Source organism: Muscardinus avellanarius, assembly GCF_963383645.1.
Source record: "Muscardinus avellanarius genome assembly, chromosome: 11".
Taxonomy (NCBI): Eukaryota; Metazoa; Chordata; class Mammalia; order Rodentia; family Gliridae; genus Muscardinus; species Muscardinus avellanarius.
The window spans coordinates 101,123,311-101,141,289 of NC_137797.1; the positions used below are offsets into that span (position 1 = coordinate 101,123,311).

The window sequence follows — 17,979 nt, forward strand, 5'->3', positions numbered from 1 at the left end:
AACAACAACAACAACAAAACTCAAACTGGGAGCTGTGGCACATGTCTGTAGTATCATGCTTGGAAGGCCGAGACAGGAGTATGGTAGGTTTGAGGCCAGCCTCATCAACTTAACAAAGCCATCTACAACTTAGTGAGACCTTGTCTGAAAAAGAAAACAGGGCTGGGGGTATACTTCAGAGGCAGAACAGCCCTGGGTTCAATCCCCAGTACCACACACACAACACACACACACACACACACACACACACACACACACACACACAGAGGCTGGTGTATAATGCCTTTGGGTTCAGTCAGTCCCTAGTACTAAAAACAAAACAAAAAATAAAAACCCAGATTCCTGGCAGGATAAGATGACACACTTTACATAAGAAACTTGAGAGTTTAATAAGAGAATGACTTACAGTGGGGGATGGGGACACATGCCTGTCATCTCAGCATCTGGGAGGCTGAGATAGGAGGATTGCAGATTTGAGGACAGCCTCAGCAGTTTAGAAAGGCCCTCAGCAACTTTAAAATAATAAAATAAGAACAGGGCGTTGTGGTGCACGCTTGTGATCCCAGCATTCAGGAGGCTCAGACAGGAGGATCGTGGTTTACGACCAGCCTCAGCTACTTAGTGAGGCCCTCTGCAACTCAGTGAGACCCTGTTTCAAAATAAATAATTTAAAAAAGTAAGGCTGGGGGTATAACTCGGAGGTAGAATGCCCCTGGGTTCCATCTCCAGTACCGCAAAAAACAAAACAAAACAAAACAAAACAAAAACACCTGAAGCCAAGTGTGGTGGTGCACACCTATAATCCCAATATTTAGGAGGCTGAGACAGGAGGATTGTAGATTCGAGGATAGCTCAGCAACCTAGCAAGACCTTCTTTCAAAGCAAAAGATAAAAAGGACTGGGGTGTAGCTGGAGGAAGAATGACCCTGGGTTCAATCCCTAGTACCACACGCACACACACAAAATAATCCTTTATTAAAATCGCCTGAAGCTGACCATGCAGATAGTTCATACCGTCCATCCCCAGATCCTCTTAGGCAAAATATATATATATATATATATATATATATATATATATATATCCAGACAAGGGAAACATAGAACACACGGTTGCATGTTAATGCTTTGGAGAGAGAGTGGGGGTTCACAATCACACAGACTCTCCCGGGCGAGGGTCTCCGTCCGGGCCTGATGAAAGAGGGGTTGCTTGAAAGGGACCCTCCAAGAAGAAAAAAGTAGAGAGTTCTGTCACCAGGACCACGGCCAGCTCAAATGGGCCCACAATAAAGGATTCTGGTGTAAAACCCCTGATGCTCTCGCCGTACTTCTTAGGATCTATCTTCTGCTGTCCATCCCTGCCTAACAATCAAAGTGGTGCCGGGACCCGGTAGGATGCTCCGCGGCCCTGCAGTCCCGCGGCTTCCCAGCAGAGGGCGAGGTGGTACCCAAAACGGCACCGGCCCCTGGTGGTCCTGCGGTGCCTTCTTCAGTTTGAAGACATTAGATATTTTCAAAGAGTCATATACAGATATGTTTCTCTCTCTCTCTCTCTCTCCACTCTAAGGAAGAGTTGAGAAAAAAAAAAAAAAAAAAACGAGAAGACTTGTTGAAGGATCGGTCTTCCAGCTGCCCTCTTCGGTAGAGATGCTTCCCCGTCTGCCATTCTGGGAGGTTTGGGGTCAGAGTCCCAAAGTGCGAAACGCGTCTCGTAAGTCGTCCACCTCATAGAGGGGCTGCGGAGGGAGGGAAAGGGGAGGCGAGTGAGCAAGTGGACAGAGGGAGGCTGTCTAAACCCAGTGGAGGAGCCGATGCCTGTAATCCCAGTACCCAGGAAGCTGAAACAGGAGGATCGTAAGTTCGAGGCCAGCCTCAGCAAGTAGTGAGACTCTCATCAACCTAGCAAGATCCTGTTTAAAAATAAAATAAAATAAAATAAAATAAAATAGGGCTAGGGATGTAGCTTGGAGGTAGATTGCCCCTGGGTTCAATCCTTAGTACTACACACACTAATTAATACTACTACTAATAATTAATAATAATAATAATAATAATAATAATAATAATAATAAACCAAGTAGAGGGTTGGCTGTGTCGTATAAGAAAGTAAATGGAGAGAACAGGACCAGGACATGGGAGGCAGAAATTCTTTTTTTTTCTTTTTTTTTTTTTTGCAGTACTATAGATGGGACCCAGGGACATTCTACCTCCAAGCTACACCCCCAGCCCAATTTTTTATTCTTTATTTTGAAACAGGGTCTCACTGAGTTGCCAAGGGCCTCACTAAGTAGCCGAGGCTGTCCTTGAACCACGATCCTCCTGTCTCAGTCTCCCAAGTACTGAGATTACAAGTGTGTGCCATCACGCCCTGCTCCCCATCCCTGTTTATTTTTTATTTTGGAACAGGGTTTCTCAAGTTGCTCAGAGTCTCACTACTTGCAAAAGATGTCCTTGAACCTGCGATCCTCCTGTCTCAGCCCCCCACCCCCACCCCCAAGTACTGGGATTACAGGCATGTGCCACCACCCCCAGCTGGAAATAAGGTTTTTATCAGATGAAAAGTGAAAGTGGTTACAATACAACCCAGGAAAAGAGCATAGAAACAGATAGTAAGAATAAGAGCTGGGCGTGGCTGCTCACGCTTGTAATCCTAGCGCTTAGGAGGCTGAGACAGGAGGATCGCATGGGTTCGAAGCCAGTCTCAGCTACTTAGTGAGGCTCTCAGCAACTTAGTAAGACCCTGTTTCCAAATAATATACAAAAAATAGGGCTGGGGATGTAGCCCAGGGGTAGAAAGCCTCTGGGTTTCATCCCAGTACTGAAAAAAAAAAAAGAAAAAAAAAAGAATAAGAAAGTTTCTTACCAGAAGGATGCGCCGAAGCTGCCGGGATAGACGAACTGAATTCTCATGCAGCCCTTCCCAGGCCTTGAAAGTTTTTTCATGATTTTCTACAAAAGTGTTCCAGCAGTAAAAATAATCTTTAATAAAAAGGGGGGGAGGAGACAGAAGATAAACCAGATTGTAAATTGGAGGAAAAGAAAACATTGGCTCCATTTTCTTATCCACCCAGGGTCTTGTCTTCTCAAAATAATTTGTGTGTGTGTGTGTGTGTGTGTGTGTGTGTGTGTGTGTTTCTAGGGATTGAACCCAAGGACATTCTACCTCTGAGCTACACCCCCAGCCCTACTTTATTTTTATTTTAAAACAAAGTCTTGAGCCAGGCATGGTGGCACACACTTGTAATCCCAGTACTTGGAGACTGAGACAGGAGGATCATAGGTTTGCAGCTACTTAGTGAGACCCTGTTTCAAAAATATAAAATAAAAAATAGGCCTAGGGGTGTAGCTCAGAAATAGAATGCCCTTGGGTTCAGTTCCTAGTTCTGCAAAATAAAATAAAATAAAAATAAAAAGCCAGGCATGGTGGTGCGTGCTTATAATCCCAGCACTTGGGAGGCTGAGATAGGCGGATCGAGGTTCATGGCCTCAGCTTCTTAGTGAGGCCCTTTGCAACTCAGTGAGACCCTGTTTCAAAATAAAAGAATAAAAAATAGGGCTGGGTGTAGCTCTGAGGTAGAATGCCCCTGGGTTCCATCCCTAGTACCAAAACGAAAATAAAAAATAAAAATAAATAAATAAAAGGCTTGCTAGGTTGCTGAAAGCCTCACTGCTTGCTGAGGCTGTCCTGGAGTCTGCGATCCTCCTGTCTCAGCTTCCCAAGCGCTGGGATTACAAGCGCGGGCCACCACGCCCGGTTTATTATTAGTATTATTTTGAGTCTCAAGGTGAACGAGCTCCTTCATGCAATCCAATTCTTCCTCGACTTTCCCCATGAACACTTCGCAATCTGCATCCCAACCCCAAGTCACGTGACACAGGGCACCTTTGAAGGTCATGATGGCGATCTGGACCCCCGCGCGGTGCAGCCGCCGCAGGCCCTCGGGCTCAGCCTTGCGGTCCTCGCAGAAGTAGAGGCGCGCGGTGAAGATCCGGAGGCTGAGGTTGGGGTTCCCTCTCAGGAAGTCAGCCACGTGCCGGGCGCAGTCGTAGCAGGGGCTCCAGGAGGTGAACCAGGTGACGCGGTAGCAGCGGCCGGGGTCCAGGTCCCAGTCGGAGATGTAGCGCAGGAACAGCTGCTCCACGTGGCATCCCGACTGCGGAGAGAGGGGGCGTCAGCCCAGCGCGGTGGGCTGGTGGCTGCGGCATCCTGGCGCCCACGGTCTCTGGATGCCAGCACCGACTGTGGGGTCAGCGGGAGGCACCTGCTCAAAAGAGCAGCCTGAATGGGGAGCCAGCAACATCCTTTGTGACTCTGGTCCAGCTGGTGAAGAAAGACTGTGGAGTGTGTGTGTGTGTGTGGGGGGGTGTCTGGGGATGGAACCCAAGGGCATTCGACCTCCAAGCTACGCCCCCTGCCCAATTTTTTATTCCTTATTATTATTATTATTATTATTATTATTATTATTATTTTAGTGGTACTGGGGGTAGAACCCAGGGGCTTTCTACCTCCAGGCTATACTCCCGGGCCTATTTTATATTTTATTTGGAAATAGGGTCTCACTAAGTTGCTGAGAGCCTCATTAAGTAGCTGAGGCTGGCTTCGAACCTGTGCGATCCTCCTGTCTCAGCCTCCCAAGCACAGGAATTACAGCCTCCCAAGCGCAGGGATTACAAGCGTGCGCCACCACGCCCGGCTTATTCTTTATTTTGAAACAAGGTCTCACTAAATTGCAGAGAACCTCACTAAGTAGCTGAGGCTGTCCGCAAACCCAGAAGTCCTGGGATCACAAGTGTTCACCACCATGCCAAACTTCAAAGTAGGTGGATTTGTTAAGCCCACCAGTTTGAGAGCAGCTTGGGAAGCAGGCAAGACTCTATCTCAAAGAGGAAAAAGAAGAAAACAACCACAAAAAAAAAAAAAAAAAGTAGGCATGGTAGCACATGCCTGTAATCCCAGTACTTGGGCTGAGGCAATAGGATCTCAGGTTCAAAACCAGCCTTAGCAACTTAGTGAGACCCTGTCTCAAAATAAATAGGGCTGGGGGTGAAGCTTAAAGGTAGAATGTCCCTGGGTTCAATCCCAAGCAACACACACACACACACACGTATACACACACACACACATGCATGCGTGCTAAATTAAATAAATAACAAATGCCAGGCATGGTAGCGCACGCTTGTAATCCTAGTACTTGAGAGGCAGAGACAGGAGGATCCAAGGTCCAAGGACAGCCTCCTGGAGTAGGACTCTCATCAACCTAGCAAGATCCTGTTTCAAGCCAGGCGTGCTGGAGCACGTTTGTAATCCCAGTACTTGGGACACTGAGACAGGAGGATCTTCATTCTTGGCCAGCCTCAGCTACTTAGCGAGGCCCTCTGCAACTCAGTGAGACCGTGTTTCAAAATAAAGAATAAGAAACAGGGCTGGGGGGGTAGCTCGAAGGTTGAATGCCCTTGGGTTCTATCCCCAGACCTGCAAAAATAAATAAATTAAAGAAAGAAAGAAGCAAAGAAAAGAAGGAAAGAAACAAACAAAAGAAAGAAAGAAAAGAAAGAAGGAAAAAAAGAAAGAAAAGGAAGGAAGGAAGGAAGGAAACAGAAAAGAAGGAAAGAAAGAAAGGAAAAAAGGAAAGAAGGAAAGAAAGAAAGAAAGAAAATAAAGAAAGAAAAGAAGGAAAGAAAGAAGGAAAGAGAGAGAGAGAGAAAGAAAGAGAGAAAGAGGGAAGGGAGCAGCGCAGGATTGGAGGGGTGGCGTGGGATGTACAGGAAGAGGCTGCAAGCAGGACCCGGGCAGGGTTCCTAAGCATCCAGGTTTCGGGCGTCAGCTGCTGGGAGCAGGCTGTCACAGACCTTGTTACGAAGGTGACCAAAGTCCAGGGAGAAGGAGGTGGCGCTGTCCCTCCGCTTCACCACGTAGCACAGGTAGGTCTCATGCCGACCCTTAGCCCAGCGGACATTTTTGAAGTGGTAAAGAAACTTACTCTTCTTCAGCAGCAGGCTGTGGGTGAAGAAGGAGAAAGACCGCAGGGGGTACAGCGTGGTGTCTGGTCGCTCCGGGTTCTCCATCAGATTATTTGTGGTGCTGGGGATGGAACCCAGGACCTTTCACAACTGGGCCAGCACGCTACCGCTATCCTATATCTCCGGCACTATCATCATTTATTTTTTTTTCGCGGTACTAGCGATGGAACCCAGGGGCATTTTACCTCTGAGCTACAACCCACCCTAGCTCTATTTTTTTAAATTATTCTTTAGTTTGAAACAGGGTCTCGCTGAGTTGCAGAGAGCCTCACTAAGTAGCTGAGGCTGGCCGCGAACTTGCGATCCTCCTGTCTCAGCCTCCCAAGTACTGGGATTATAAGTGTGTGCCATCAAGTCTGGCTCCCAATCCTATTTTTATTTTTATTTTGAAACAGAGTTTCACTAGGGTTGTTGAAAGTCTCACAATTTGCTGAGGCTGTCCTTGAACCTGTAATCCCCTTGTTTCAGCCTCCCAATTACTGAGATTACAGGCATCCGCCACCACGCCTGGCTGCCATTTTATTTTATTTTATTTTATTTTATTTATTTTTGGTACTGTGGATGGAACCCAGGAGCATTCTATCTCCGAGCTACACCCCCAGCCCTATTTTTTATTCTTTATTTTGAAACAGGGTCTCACTGAATTGCAGAGGGCCTCGCTAAGTAGCTGAGGCTGTCCTCGAACCGCGATCTTCCTGTCTCAGTCTCCCAAATGCTGGGATTACAAGTGTACGTGACCATGCCCGGCTTGTCGTTTTATTTTTGAAACAGGATGTTGCTAAGTTTCTGCGCCACTGTTGTAGCCTTTTTTATGCCATCCTGAGGATCAAACTCAAGAGCTTACACAGACAAGCCCGGCTTAGCTGGGCATTTGAATACGGTTTACTAGCAAGAGAATTGAAACCTTTTTTACTTTTTTTTTTTTACACTGAGGTATAATTTACATACAGCATATGTCACCCACAATTTTATGAACATTGACAGATGTCAACACCCCAAACCGCTACCACAGTGAGGTTACAGAACATTTCTAGGGCGCCCACCAAAGTTTCTTCCACCCTTTTACAGTCCATTATTCCTCTCCTCCCCCCTCCCCTGGGGCAACCATGAACTTGCTTTCTGTAACTCTAAAATACTCCTCGTCTTCTAGACTCTTCGAAAAGCAAATATCATCCCCTGAATGTCTTATGTCCCCTTAGTATGACTTTGTATCAGTAGTTTGTTTTGCTTATTCTTTTACCAGTTTGCCCCCCCCCTTTTTTTTTTTTTTTTTTTTTTTGCGGGTCTGGGGATGGAACCCAGGGGCATTTGACCTCCGGGCTACACCTCCTGCCCTATTTTTTATTCTTTATTTTGAAACCGGGTCTCACTGAGTTGCAGAGGGCCTCACTAAGTAGCTGAGGCTGTCCGCGAACCGCGATCCTCCAGGTCTCAGCCTCCCGAATGCCCCTTTTTTTTTAATATGGGGAATTGAACTGAAAAGCATTCTTCCTCCAAGTCACACCCCAGCCCTTTTAATTTTATTATTTTATTTTTTATTTTCTTATTATTTTATTTTTTATTTTTTGTTTTTGTTTTTTGGTGGTACTGGGGGTGGAACCCAGAGGCTTTCTACCTCCGAGCTATACTCCCAGACCTATTTTATATTTTATTTGGAAACAGGGTCTCACTAAGTTGCTGAAAGCCTCACTAAGTAGCTGAGGCTGGCTTCGAACCTGTATGATCCTCCTGTCTCAGCCTCCCAAGCACGGGGATTACAAGCGTGCGCCACCACGCCCGGCTTTATTATTTTATTATTTAAACTTTTTTGCAGTACCAGGGATTGAACCCAGAGCATTCTACCTCTGAGCTATACCCCTGACCCTGTTTTTCATTCATTCATTCTTTCTTTCTTTGCGGGTCTGGGGATGGAACCCAGGGGCATTCGACCTCCAAGCTACACCCCCTGCCCTATTTTTTATTCTTTATTTTGAAACCGGGTCTCACTGAGTTGCAGAGGGCCTCACTAAGTAGCTGAGGCTGTCCGCCAACTGCGATCCTCCGGGTCTCAGCCTCCCGAATGCTGGGATGACAAGCCTGCGCCACCACGCTCATTCTTTATTTTGAAACAGAGTCTCACTAAGTTGCAGAGCACCTCACTAAGTAGCAGAGGCTGGCCGCGAACCTGTGATCCTCCTGTCTCAGCCTCCCAGGTTCTGGAATCATAGGCGCAGCTGAATTGACCTTCTCCACCCACTGCTTGCCTGGGACTCTGCCGCCAGCACCTGTTCCTCTCCTGGGTAGGAAGGGCTCTGCGGATGCGGCCCACAGGTTGACAGCTGCCTGGACAGCTGTACCCCCTGAGGCAGAACAGAGCGCCCCCATCCCCAGCCATGCAAACTGGCAACAAATAAATGGGTTAAAAATAATCCTGATAAAGTTAGCTTCACTGTCACCAAGAAGCTCTGCAGATACGGTCTTCCTTAGCGACAGGATACAATGTCCTTTTGTCCTGCTGAGTTTCAGCTTTTCTCCTTGTCTTTCTTTGAATTTCATCTCCTGGCCTTTTCTTTGCTTTTTTTTTTTTTTTTTTTTTAATGTACAAAGATTTCCGATGGACCCTTGGCCAGGACTGATTTTCACAATCTCACTGTAAACTCATAAGACATTTGATATTGTTTGTTCTCAAGAAAATTTTCTCCTTCCTTCCTTGGTACTGGAGATTGAAGCTAGGGGAATTCTACCTCCAAGCTACAACCCCAGCCCCAGCCCTATTTTAATTTTATGTTTTGAAACAGGGTCTTGCTAAGTTGCAGAGGGCCTCACTAAGTGGCTGAGGCTGGCTGCGAACCCATGATCTTACTACCTCAGCCTCCCGGGTACTGGGATTACAAATATGTGCCATAATGATGCCCGGATCAAGAATTTTTTCTGAAGAGTATTTAATCTATGATTAAAGCCTTATTTTTTCAGTGCTGGGTATTGAACTCAAAACCTTATGCATGCTAGGCGAGCACTCTACCGCCGAGCTATAACCCCAGCCCTACCGCTGAAATTCTTAATTCTGTAGTGCAAATGCTCTGTGAGGGAACTAAATTGAGATAATAAAATATGTGGATTAATGTGTATATCTCATACATTGGTAGTAATCATGAAGACAGAAATAGAGTAAGTTCTATGCTAAAGATATTAAGATCTTACAGAATCCACATTTTAAGTAAATTAAAGCCGAGTGTGATACACTTGCCTGTAATCCCAGTATTTGGGAGGCTGAGAAAGAAGCAACAGTTCAAGGACAGCCTAGCAATGTAGCAAGACTAGACAACCATGACGCCCGCTTGCTTGCTTGCTTGCTTGCTTGCTTGCTTGCTTGCTTTCTTCCTTTCCTTCTTTCTTTCTTTTTCTTTCCTTCCTTCCTTTCTCTCTCTCTCCTCTCTCTCTCTCTCTCTCTCTCTCTCTCTCTCTCTCATTTTTCTTTGCAATACTGGGGATGGAACCCAGGGGCATTCTACCTCCAAGCTCCACCTCCAGCCCTATTTTTGATTCTTTATTTTGAAACAGGGTCTCACTAAATTGCAGAGGGCCTCACTAAGTAACTGAGGCTGTCCTCGAACCGCAGTCCTCCTATCTCAGCCTTCCGAATGCTGGGATTACAAGCGTGCGCCACCACGCCCGGCTGGAGACCCTATTTCAAGATGAAATATAAAAAGGGCTGTAGGTGTAGCTCAAAAATAGAACGTCCCCGCGTTAAATCCCACACAAAAAGTAAATTAAGTCAAGTTCGAACTAATGGAAAAACTAGTTACCTGTAACATTAAATAACTTGCTTCAAGGAATTTTTATCCCTATAATAGAGACAACCTTAAAGACTTTTAGGCAATAATTCGTCTTGAGTGTCATTTTTTAAAAAGCCCCAATTTTCTCACTGCTGCTCAATTATTTCAGTAAAGTCTCCCTAGGAAAGATTGTCATCACATGGTTTCATTGCTGAGTATCTACACAACTACTCTGAAAATCGCCACTCTTGTTCTGAGTGTGACAAGCGTTGCCAGGACCTTGCCACACTCTGAGTCTCTCGGGATTTGCCGCGTTAACATTATTGCCGAAACGCGGCTCCAGCTGGTTACAGATCTCCGGTGGAGTCAGTCCGCCGCGCAGAACATTTCTTTTGCAAAATGGAAAAGGAAGCGAGAGAAGTATGGAGCTGAGACAGTGAGGCCAAGGGCGGGTGAGAGAGAACAGAAGATGCCGAGACAGTTCCAGGATGACAGGTGTGCACATGGGGGCAGCAGATCTTGGGAATCAGACAGGGATGGGAGACAGGGACAGCTACCGAGCTCAGGCCTCAGATTTGCTGGGAGAAGAGACCCCAACGTGACACCCTCTTTACCTGTCCATGGTGGATTCCAGCGTGTCTTTCTTGATGTACTGCAAAGTCTTAGGCCAAGGAACGCTCGCCCCCAGCAGTGATGCTTCACTGTCTGTCTCTGCCAAACACTAGCCCTTACATTCAAATCTGAGCTCCTCCCCGGCAGCATCACCACCGCCAGGTACCCCGGCAGCCTTCCTCCTGGTTTGGGTCCAGTGAAGATGGGCGGGGCTGGCAGAGGCAGCGGTGACAGGGGTTGAATGAGGAGGGCGGCTCAGCTGAGGGCTTAGGCTTCTGCAGAGCTTCCTCTCTGATAAAACTAGTCCAGGCATCAGAGGTAACAAGGATCAAGAGACAGGAGCCAGGCCTGGTGGAGCACACTTCTAATCCAGGGCTTGGGAGGCTGAGACAAGAGGATTGCAGGTTGGAGGCCAACTCCAGCAGTTTAGTGAGGGCCTCAGAGAATTAGTGAGATCTTGTTTCAAAATAAAAAACAAGCCGGGCATGGTGGCGCACGCTTGTAATCCCCGCACTTGGGAGGCTGAGACAGGAGGATTGCACAGTTTCGAAGCCAGCCTCAGCTATTTAGTGAGGCTCTCAGCAACGTAGTGAGACCCTGTTTCCAAAATAAAATATAAATGGGTCTGGGAGTATAGCCCGGAGGTAGAAATCCTCTGGGTTCCACCCCCAGTACCACCAAAAAAAAAAAAATAATAATAATAAATAAATAAATAAAATAAAATAAAAAACAAAAACAAAAAAATAAAAAAGGCTGGGGTGTAGTTTGCATGTAAGAAAGACCTTGGGTTTAGTCCCAGTACAAAAAAAAAAAAAGATAACACAGAAGCCCTTTCTCTCCTCCTCTTCTTCTTCTCCTCCTCCTCCTCCTCCTCCTCCTCCTCCTCCTCCTCCTCCTCCTCCTCCTCCTCCTCCTCTTCTTCTTCTTCTTCTTCTTCTTCTTCTTCTTCTTCTTCTTCTTCTTCTTCTTCTGCAGGGTCTGAGGATGGAACCCAGGGGCATTCGACCTCGGAGCCACACTTCCTGCCCTATTTTTTATTCTTTATTTTGAAACAGGGTTTCACTAAGTTGCAAAGGGCCACACTAAGTAGCTGAGGCTATCAGGGAACCTTGATCCTCCTGTCTCAGCCTCCCAAATGCTGGGATTACAAGCGTGTGCCACCATGCCTGGCTCCCCCTTCTCCTCCTCCTCCTCCTCCTCCTCCTCCTCCTCCTCCTCCTCCTCCTCCTCCTTTCTTCTTCTTCCTTCTCTGGTTTGGTCCTGGGATTGAGCTACATTTCTAGCTTTCTTTCTTTCTTTCTCTCTTTCTTTCTTTCTTTCTTTCTTTCCTTTATTTTGGCAATACTGGGGATGGAACCCAGGGGCATTCTACCTTTGAGCTACACTCCCAGCCTTATTTATTTATTTATTTATTTATTTATTTATTTATTTATTTATTTTGCAAATGGAGTGTAAAGTTTAATAACAAAAAAGGTCACCAGTTGGCCACATCCTTTCTCTCATTTATCTCTCAACCCTCACAAGGTCGAACACAGTCATAAGCTAAGTCAAAAACTGACCTCAGGAAATATTTTCATTCCTCAAAGATGGTGATTACAATTGAAAAAGAGATACAAAACTAGCACCTCTTTCATTAAAAAAAAAAGTGGAGAAACTTGGTAAGAAAAAAACTAAAATATTCTTATAACTGTCTGAGGAGATCTTAATTTTTCTAGATAGACAGGTACCCTCTTATCCACATGAAGCCACTGGAGTAAAACCAGATTGAATCTAGTCCTCATTCCCTCTCTGGCTTTGCTTGTGGCTTCGCTTAGACCTATCAGGAGACTCTGAGTGGCTCCTCTGTCTGTGACCACGATGATGACCTGGGGACTTGGCGCGGGATCTGGGTCGTCGATCTTGGGACCTACTTCGGTGGCGTCTAGGGCTCTTACTCTGATGTCTTTCTCTGCGTGGGGAGGGACTTCTTCTTTTGGGAGATCGACTCTGCCTTCGGGGAGATCGACTTCTACTTCTCCTGTAGCGAGGTGGGAGAGCAAGGAGGCTTGTCTAAGTCTCAGTACTTCTGCGGCGATGATCAGGTGACAGTACCCTTTCCGACTTTTCATCTTCTTCTTCCTGCCCTTCACTGGATTCCGCGTCATCCATGTCCTCTTCTAGAGCACTGGCCCGAGGCTCCGGTTGCTCAGCTTCCTCTAGCACACAGCGTTTCTGTAGCCGGGGTAGAGTGATATCACAGACTCCCATTGTGCAGTAGTTCATCAATGAATTAATCTACACGCATCAATTCAAACTCCCCATTTCGGTTCTTAATTTTCCGATAGTCGTTGTATAAAGGCTCCAAGTACTAATAGCAGTCAATTGCAGTGCCCGTCAGCCTCACATAAAGTGCTCCCAACATGCGGACATACTTGAAATCTTCAAGTATGAAATCTTTTTTATAAACTCTACGATGACATCCTTCTCAGGTTGAATCTGAAGCATCATCAGGGTTAAACACAGAAAGAGAGTTGGCTTTATGTTCCCACCATAGACGCCACCCACAAACCTTAACTCCATGGCTTTATCCACTACGAGTTCAGCCGTAAGTCCAAAGCACTCTTCTTGCCAGTATTTGGATTCATAGATTCGTGTCTGAATGATCTTCTCCACCAGATAATGAGGGTTGGTGCCATGGATACTGTGCGCAACCTTCACCGTACGGTTTGCCATTTTAAGTCGCCTTCAATTCTACTTCCGTTGGGTCCTTTAATGCCCCAGCCTTATTTCTTATTCTTATTTTGAAACAGGGTCTCACTGAGTTGCAAAGGGCCTAAGTAGCTGAGGCTGTCCGTGAACCGTGATCCTCCTGTCTCATCTCCCAATGCTGGGATTACGAGCGTGTGCCACCACACCCAGCTTACCTTCTAATTTTTGAAACAGAGTCTTTCTAAGTTGCTGAGGCTGACTTCAAACCTGGAATTCTCCTGTCTCAGCCTCCTGAGCACCAGAATTATAGGCATCAGTCACCATGCCTGGCCAGTGTCTTTAGATTTAAAAGCTTAATAATAATGATAATAGTTATACTCATTTAAATGACATTAAATAGCACTTAAGCGGCATCTCGTGTGGTGAGATGAAAATGTCTCTGGCCTCTGTTAATGACACAATGTCTTCGGACCTCAGCAGAGACTGTCACTGATAGCCCTGCATTCTGGTTGAGCAAGTAAACTCAGTTACACACAGATTAGAACACAGATTCTTTTTTTTTTTCTTTTTTCTTTTGGTGGTACTGGGGATGGAACCCAGGGGCTTTCTACCTCCGGGCTACACTCCCAGACCTATTTTATATTTTATTTGGAAACAGGGTCTCTTAAGCCAGCGCGGCTGGCTTCGAACCTGCGCGATCCTCCTGTCTCCGCCTCCCAAGCGCGGGGATTACAAGCGTGCGCCACCACGCCGGGCTTAGAACACAGATTCTAATTTTCAGATTACCTCCCAGACCAATGGGGTTTTTCTTTTCTTTTTTTTTTTTTCGGGTCTGGGAATGGAACCCAGGGGCATTAGACCTCTCAGCTATACCCCCTGCCCTATTTTTTATTCTTTATTTTTAAACAGGGTCTCACTAAGCTGCAAAGGGCCTCACTAAGTAGCTGAGGCTGTCTGCAGTCCATGATCCTCTGGTCTCAGCCTCCCGAATGCTGGGATTATAAGCGTGAGCCACCAAGCCCGGCTGAGGTTTTTTTTTTTTTTAATTGCATTATAAGAATTGCTAGATGACTGGTTGTTTACACCACAGAGTAATTTTTGAATAATCCATCTCTTCTGTTAGGAAAAAAAAAAAAAAGCTTTCGCTGGGTGTGATGCACAGCTTTGTAATCCCAGTACTTGGGAGGCTGAGGCAGGAGGACCACAAGTTAAGAGACCAGCCTCAGCAATTTAGCGAGACCCTTAGCAACTTAGTGAGACCCTGTTTCAAAATAAAGAATGAAAAATAGCATTGGGGGTGGAGCTCAGAAGTAGAGTGCCCCTGAGTTCCATCCCCAGTACAGCAAAATAAATAAATAAATAAATAAATAAATAAATAAATAAATAAGCCGAGCGTGGTGGTGCATGCTTGTAATCCCAGCATTCGGGTGGTTGAGACCAGAGGATCACGGTTCGTGGACAGCCTCAGCTACTTAGGCCTTTTGCAAGTCAGTGAGACCCTGTTTCAAAATAAAAATAAAAAATATGGCCGGGGGTATAGCTCGAAGGTAGAAAGCCCCTGGGTTTCATCCCCAGTACCACACACATGCACAAAAAGATAAATACTATTTGTACGTGGACGAGTCCCCACTTCTCACCAAGAGTTTGGACCGCCTCCCACTCAGTGTGTCCATCTGGAGCATCTCACATCTCACATCTGCCTGGAACCAGCCTTTTACCTTGCTCCCAATCTAGAACCTTCTCCTCTTGCTGCTTCCCCATCTCAGTATATGTAACAACTTTCTTCTAATTGCTGGGGCCAGAAAAATGGGAGTTGCCTTGGGTTCCTCTCTCTCTCTTTCTCTCTCTCTCTCTCTCTCTCTCTCTCTCTCTCTCTCTCTCTCTCCCTCTCTGGTACTGGGGATTGAACCCAGGGTCTCCTCACTAAGTAGCTGAATCTGTCCTCGAGCTGTGATCCTCCTGTCTCAGCCCCCCGGATGCTGGGATTACAAGCGTGCACCACCACACCTGGCTCTGAGTTTTTTATTTTGAAACAGGGTCTCAGTAAGTTGCAGAGGACCTCATGAAGTAGCTGAGCCATGCCACGAACTTGCAGCCCTCCTATCTCAGCCTCCCAAGTACAGGGATTACAGGTGTGTGCCAGCACGTCTGGTATCTGTTTGTGGGTTTTTTTTTGGGGGGAGGGAGGTTACTGGTGATGGAACCTAGGGGCATTCTACCTCCGATCCTATTTTTTATTCTTTATTTTGAAACAAGGTCTCACTGAGCCTCAATTAGTAGCTGAGGTTATCCGGGAACTGCTATCTGCTGGTCTCAGCCTCCGGAGTACTGGGATTACAAGCGTGTGCCACCACTCCCGGCAGCACGAATCCTTTCTGAAATGTCCCAAACAGTAGCCACTAGTCCCTTAGACTAACCCAGTAATGGGACATATGTCCCCTACTTGGAACCAGAAGTTCAGAGGAAGAAGAGATTCAGGGCAGAACGAAGCCATCGTGGAAAGTTTCAGGATAGGAGGAAACCCTGGGCCGAGAAGATGTGAATAGACGCCGGGGCTGGGGATGTAGCTCGCAGCAGAGGGCTCACCTAGGATGCGAGAGACGCTGGACCCATCCCAGTAAAGATCCGAGTAAACACAGAGCTTAGGACAGAGAATTCCGGCAGAACAATAGACAGTAATGAAACCAGCCCGGGCTTTGAGGCCAGAGAGAGTTGGGTCCTGGACGAGCCCCTCTCCTTAGGAGACGCAGGGCCTGGGCAGAATTCCTTTCTTGGGAGTTCGCTCTCAAGACCGCCTTAGCTGCAGTGTGTGAATGGACAGCTGGCACCCGGAATGTGCCCATGACCCGGGCACAGGCAGGATCCTGAGCAGCTGTTTCCTCTGCATTAGCAACAATGAGGAGTTTGAACGATTTCAGAGGTGGCTCGTAGCAAAACTGTGCCAAAGGCAAAATAAAATTGAGATGGGATTCATATTTGACCTATGCGAGCTTCTGCAGGAAACCTTTCTGTTTTTTGTTTTTTTTTTTTTGTTTTTTTTTTTATTACTTTTTTGTAGATGGAACCTAGGGTCATTCTACCTCTAAGGTACACCCCAGCCCTATTTTTCTCTTTCCTTCCTTCCTCCCTCCCTCCCTCTTTCTTTCTTTCTTTCTTTCTTTCTTTCTTTCTTTCTTTCTTTCTTTCTTTCTTTCTTGTTTTTGTGATACTAGGAATGGAACCCAGGAGCATTCTACCTCAAAGCTACACCCTCAGCCCTATATATACATTTTTTTTTCTTCATTTTGAAACAGTCTCATTGAGTTTCGAAGGTCCTCACTAAATAGTAGCTGAGGCTGGCCATGAACCTGCAATCCTCCTGTCTCAGCCTTCCAAGTACTGGGATGACAAGCGTGCTCCATCGCGCCCAGCTCTTTTTTGGGGGGGATGGAACCCAGGGGCATTCTACTTCTGAGCTATAGCCCCAGCCCAATTTTTTTAATTCTTTATTTTGGAAAAAGGTCTCACTGAGTTGCAGAGGGCCTCACTAAGTAGCTGAGGCTGGCTGCAAACCCTGATCCTCCCATCTCAGCCTCCCGAATGCTGGGATTACAAGTGTGTGCCACCACGCCCAGCTTTTTTTTTTTTTTTTTTTTTTTTTTGTAACAGGGTCTCTTTATGTAGCTCAGGCTAGCACCAATCTCCTGGGCTTCAGTGACCCACCTGCCTCAGTTTCCTGAGTAGCTGCAACTCCAGGTATGCACCAGTAGGCCTGGCTTAAGAAAAATTTTCTAACAATACCAAGAATTAAATAACTTGAGCCTAGTGTGGTGGCCTGTAATCTCAGTACTTGGGAGGCAGGAAGATCACAGGTTCGAAGCCATATTCAGCTACTTAGTGAGGCTCTCAGCAACTTAGTGAGACCCTGTTTCCAAATAAAGTATAAAATAGGTCCGGAAGCCGGGCTTGGTGGCGCACACTTGTAATCTCAGCATGCGGGAGGTGGAGACTGGAGGATCGTGGTTTGGGGACAGCCTCAGCTACTTAGTGAGGCCCTTTGCATCTCAGTGAGATCCAGTTTCAAAATAAAGAATAACAAATAGGGCAGGGGGTGTAGCTTGGAGGTCAAATGCCTCTGGGTTCCACCCCCAGGCCCATAAAATAAAATAAAATAAAATAAAATAAAATAAGTCTGGGAGTATAGCCCGGAGGTAGAAAAGCCCCTGGGTTCCAGCCCCAATACCCCCCCCACACACACATACACACAACATTTTGTTCTGGGAGTGCTGGCATCCTGTGTAATCTCAGTCCTTGGGAGGCTGAGACAGGAGGATCACAGGTTCAAGGCCATTACCTTGTAAAGTAAGGAAAACCTGCTTCAAAATAAAAAGGGCCAGGGGTGCGACTCAGAGGTAGAATGGCCTCCAGGTTCAATCTCCAGTACCACCTACACAAGTACACAGGCGCAGAACCATTTTGTAGGGTTTTATTCAACTCTTTATTTACTTATTTATTTTTGCTCACCTACTTCTATCAAAAAACCGCAGCCAACCTGGTTCAAGTATATATTTTTTTTTAACAAAAATAACATAACTGGGAAATTGTGCCACTGGGGGCTGCGCGGAGGTTTGGACACCTGGACGGCACCTCTGGGTGCTCATCGTGAGAGATGCAGGTGAGGTTTCGCTGGGCCTGAGCACGGCCGCAGGGCCCCAGCGAGGCTCCAGGACATGCTTTCCTGTGTCTCAGAGCCCACATGCTCAGAGACTCCCAGGCCACTATTTTTGGACATCGGCTCGCTTGTTCAATATGATACTTGGTTGTTTTCTAGAAGAACCCAAAAAAAGGCCTCTGTGTGGGTGAACGTGTGGTTTTTGGAGAGCTTCAACTTCTGCATTCCCCAATTTTTGTTTTTCTCAGTTTACTG

General features: G+C 46.4%; 1 protein-coding gene and 1 pseudogene across 2 annotated transcripts; both read right to left on the bottom strand.

The window, feature by feature from the left end:
- Nucleotides 1-1,679: 1,679 nt before the first annotated feature.
- On the bottom strand, nucleotides 1,680-11,924 carry AICDA (activation induced cytidine deaminase; the record flags this gene model as incomplete). Its single annotated transcript, XM_080705006.1, has 6 exons — nucleotides 1,680-1,733; nucleotides 2,861-2,976; nucleotides 3,881-4,151; nucleotides 5,848-5,995; nucleotides 10,388-10,494; nucleotides 11,907-11,924. 6 exons carry the CDS (start codon nucleotides 11,922-11,924, stop codon nucleotides 1,680-1,682), a joined length of 714 nt encoding a protein of 237 aa, XP_080561132.1.
- Nucleotides 11,925-12,155: 231 nt separating this feature from the next.
- Nucleotides 12,156-13,097, bottom strand: LOC308269641 (pre-mRNA-splicing factor 38A-like; annotated as a pseudogene). The gene has a single exon. The product of its transcript is annotated as a pre-mRNA-splicing factor 38A-like (transcript).
- Between the last annotated feature and the right edge of the window lie 4,882 nt (nucleotides 13,098-17,979).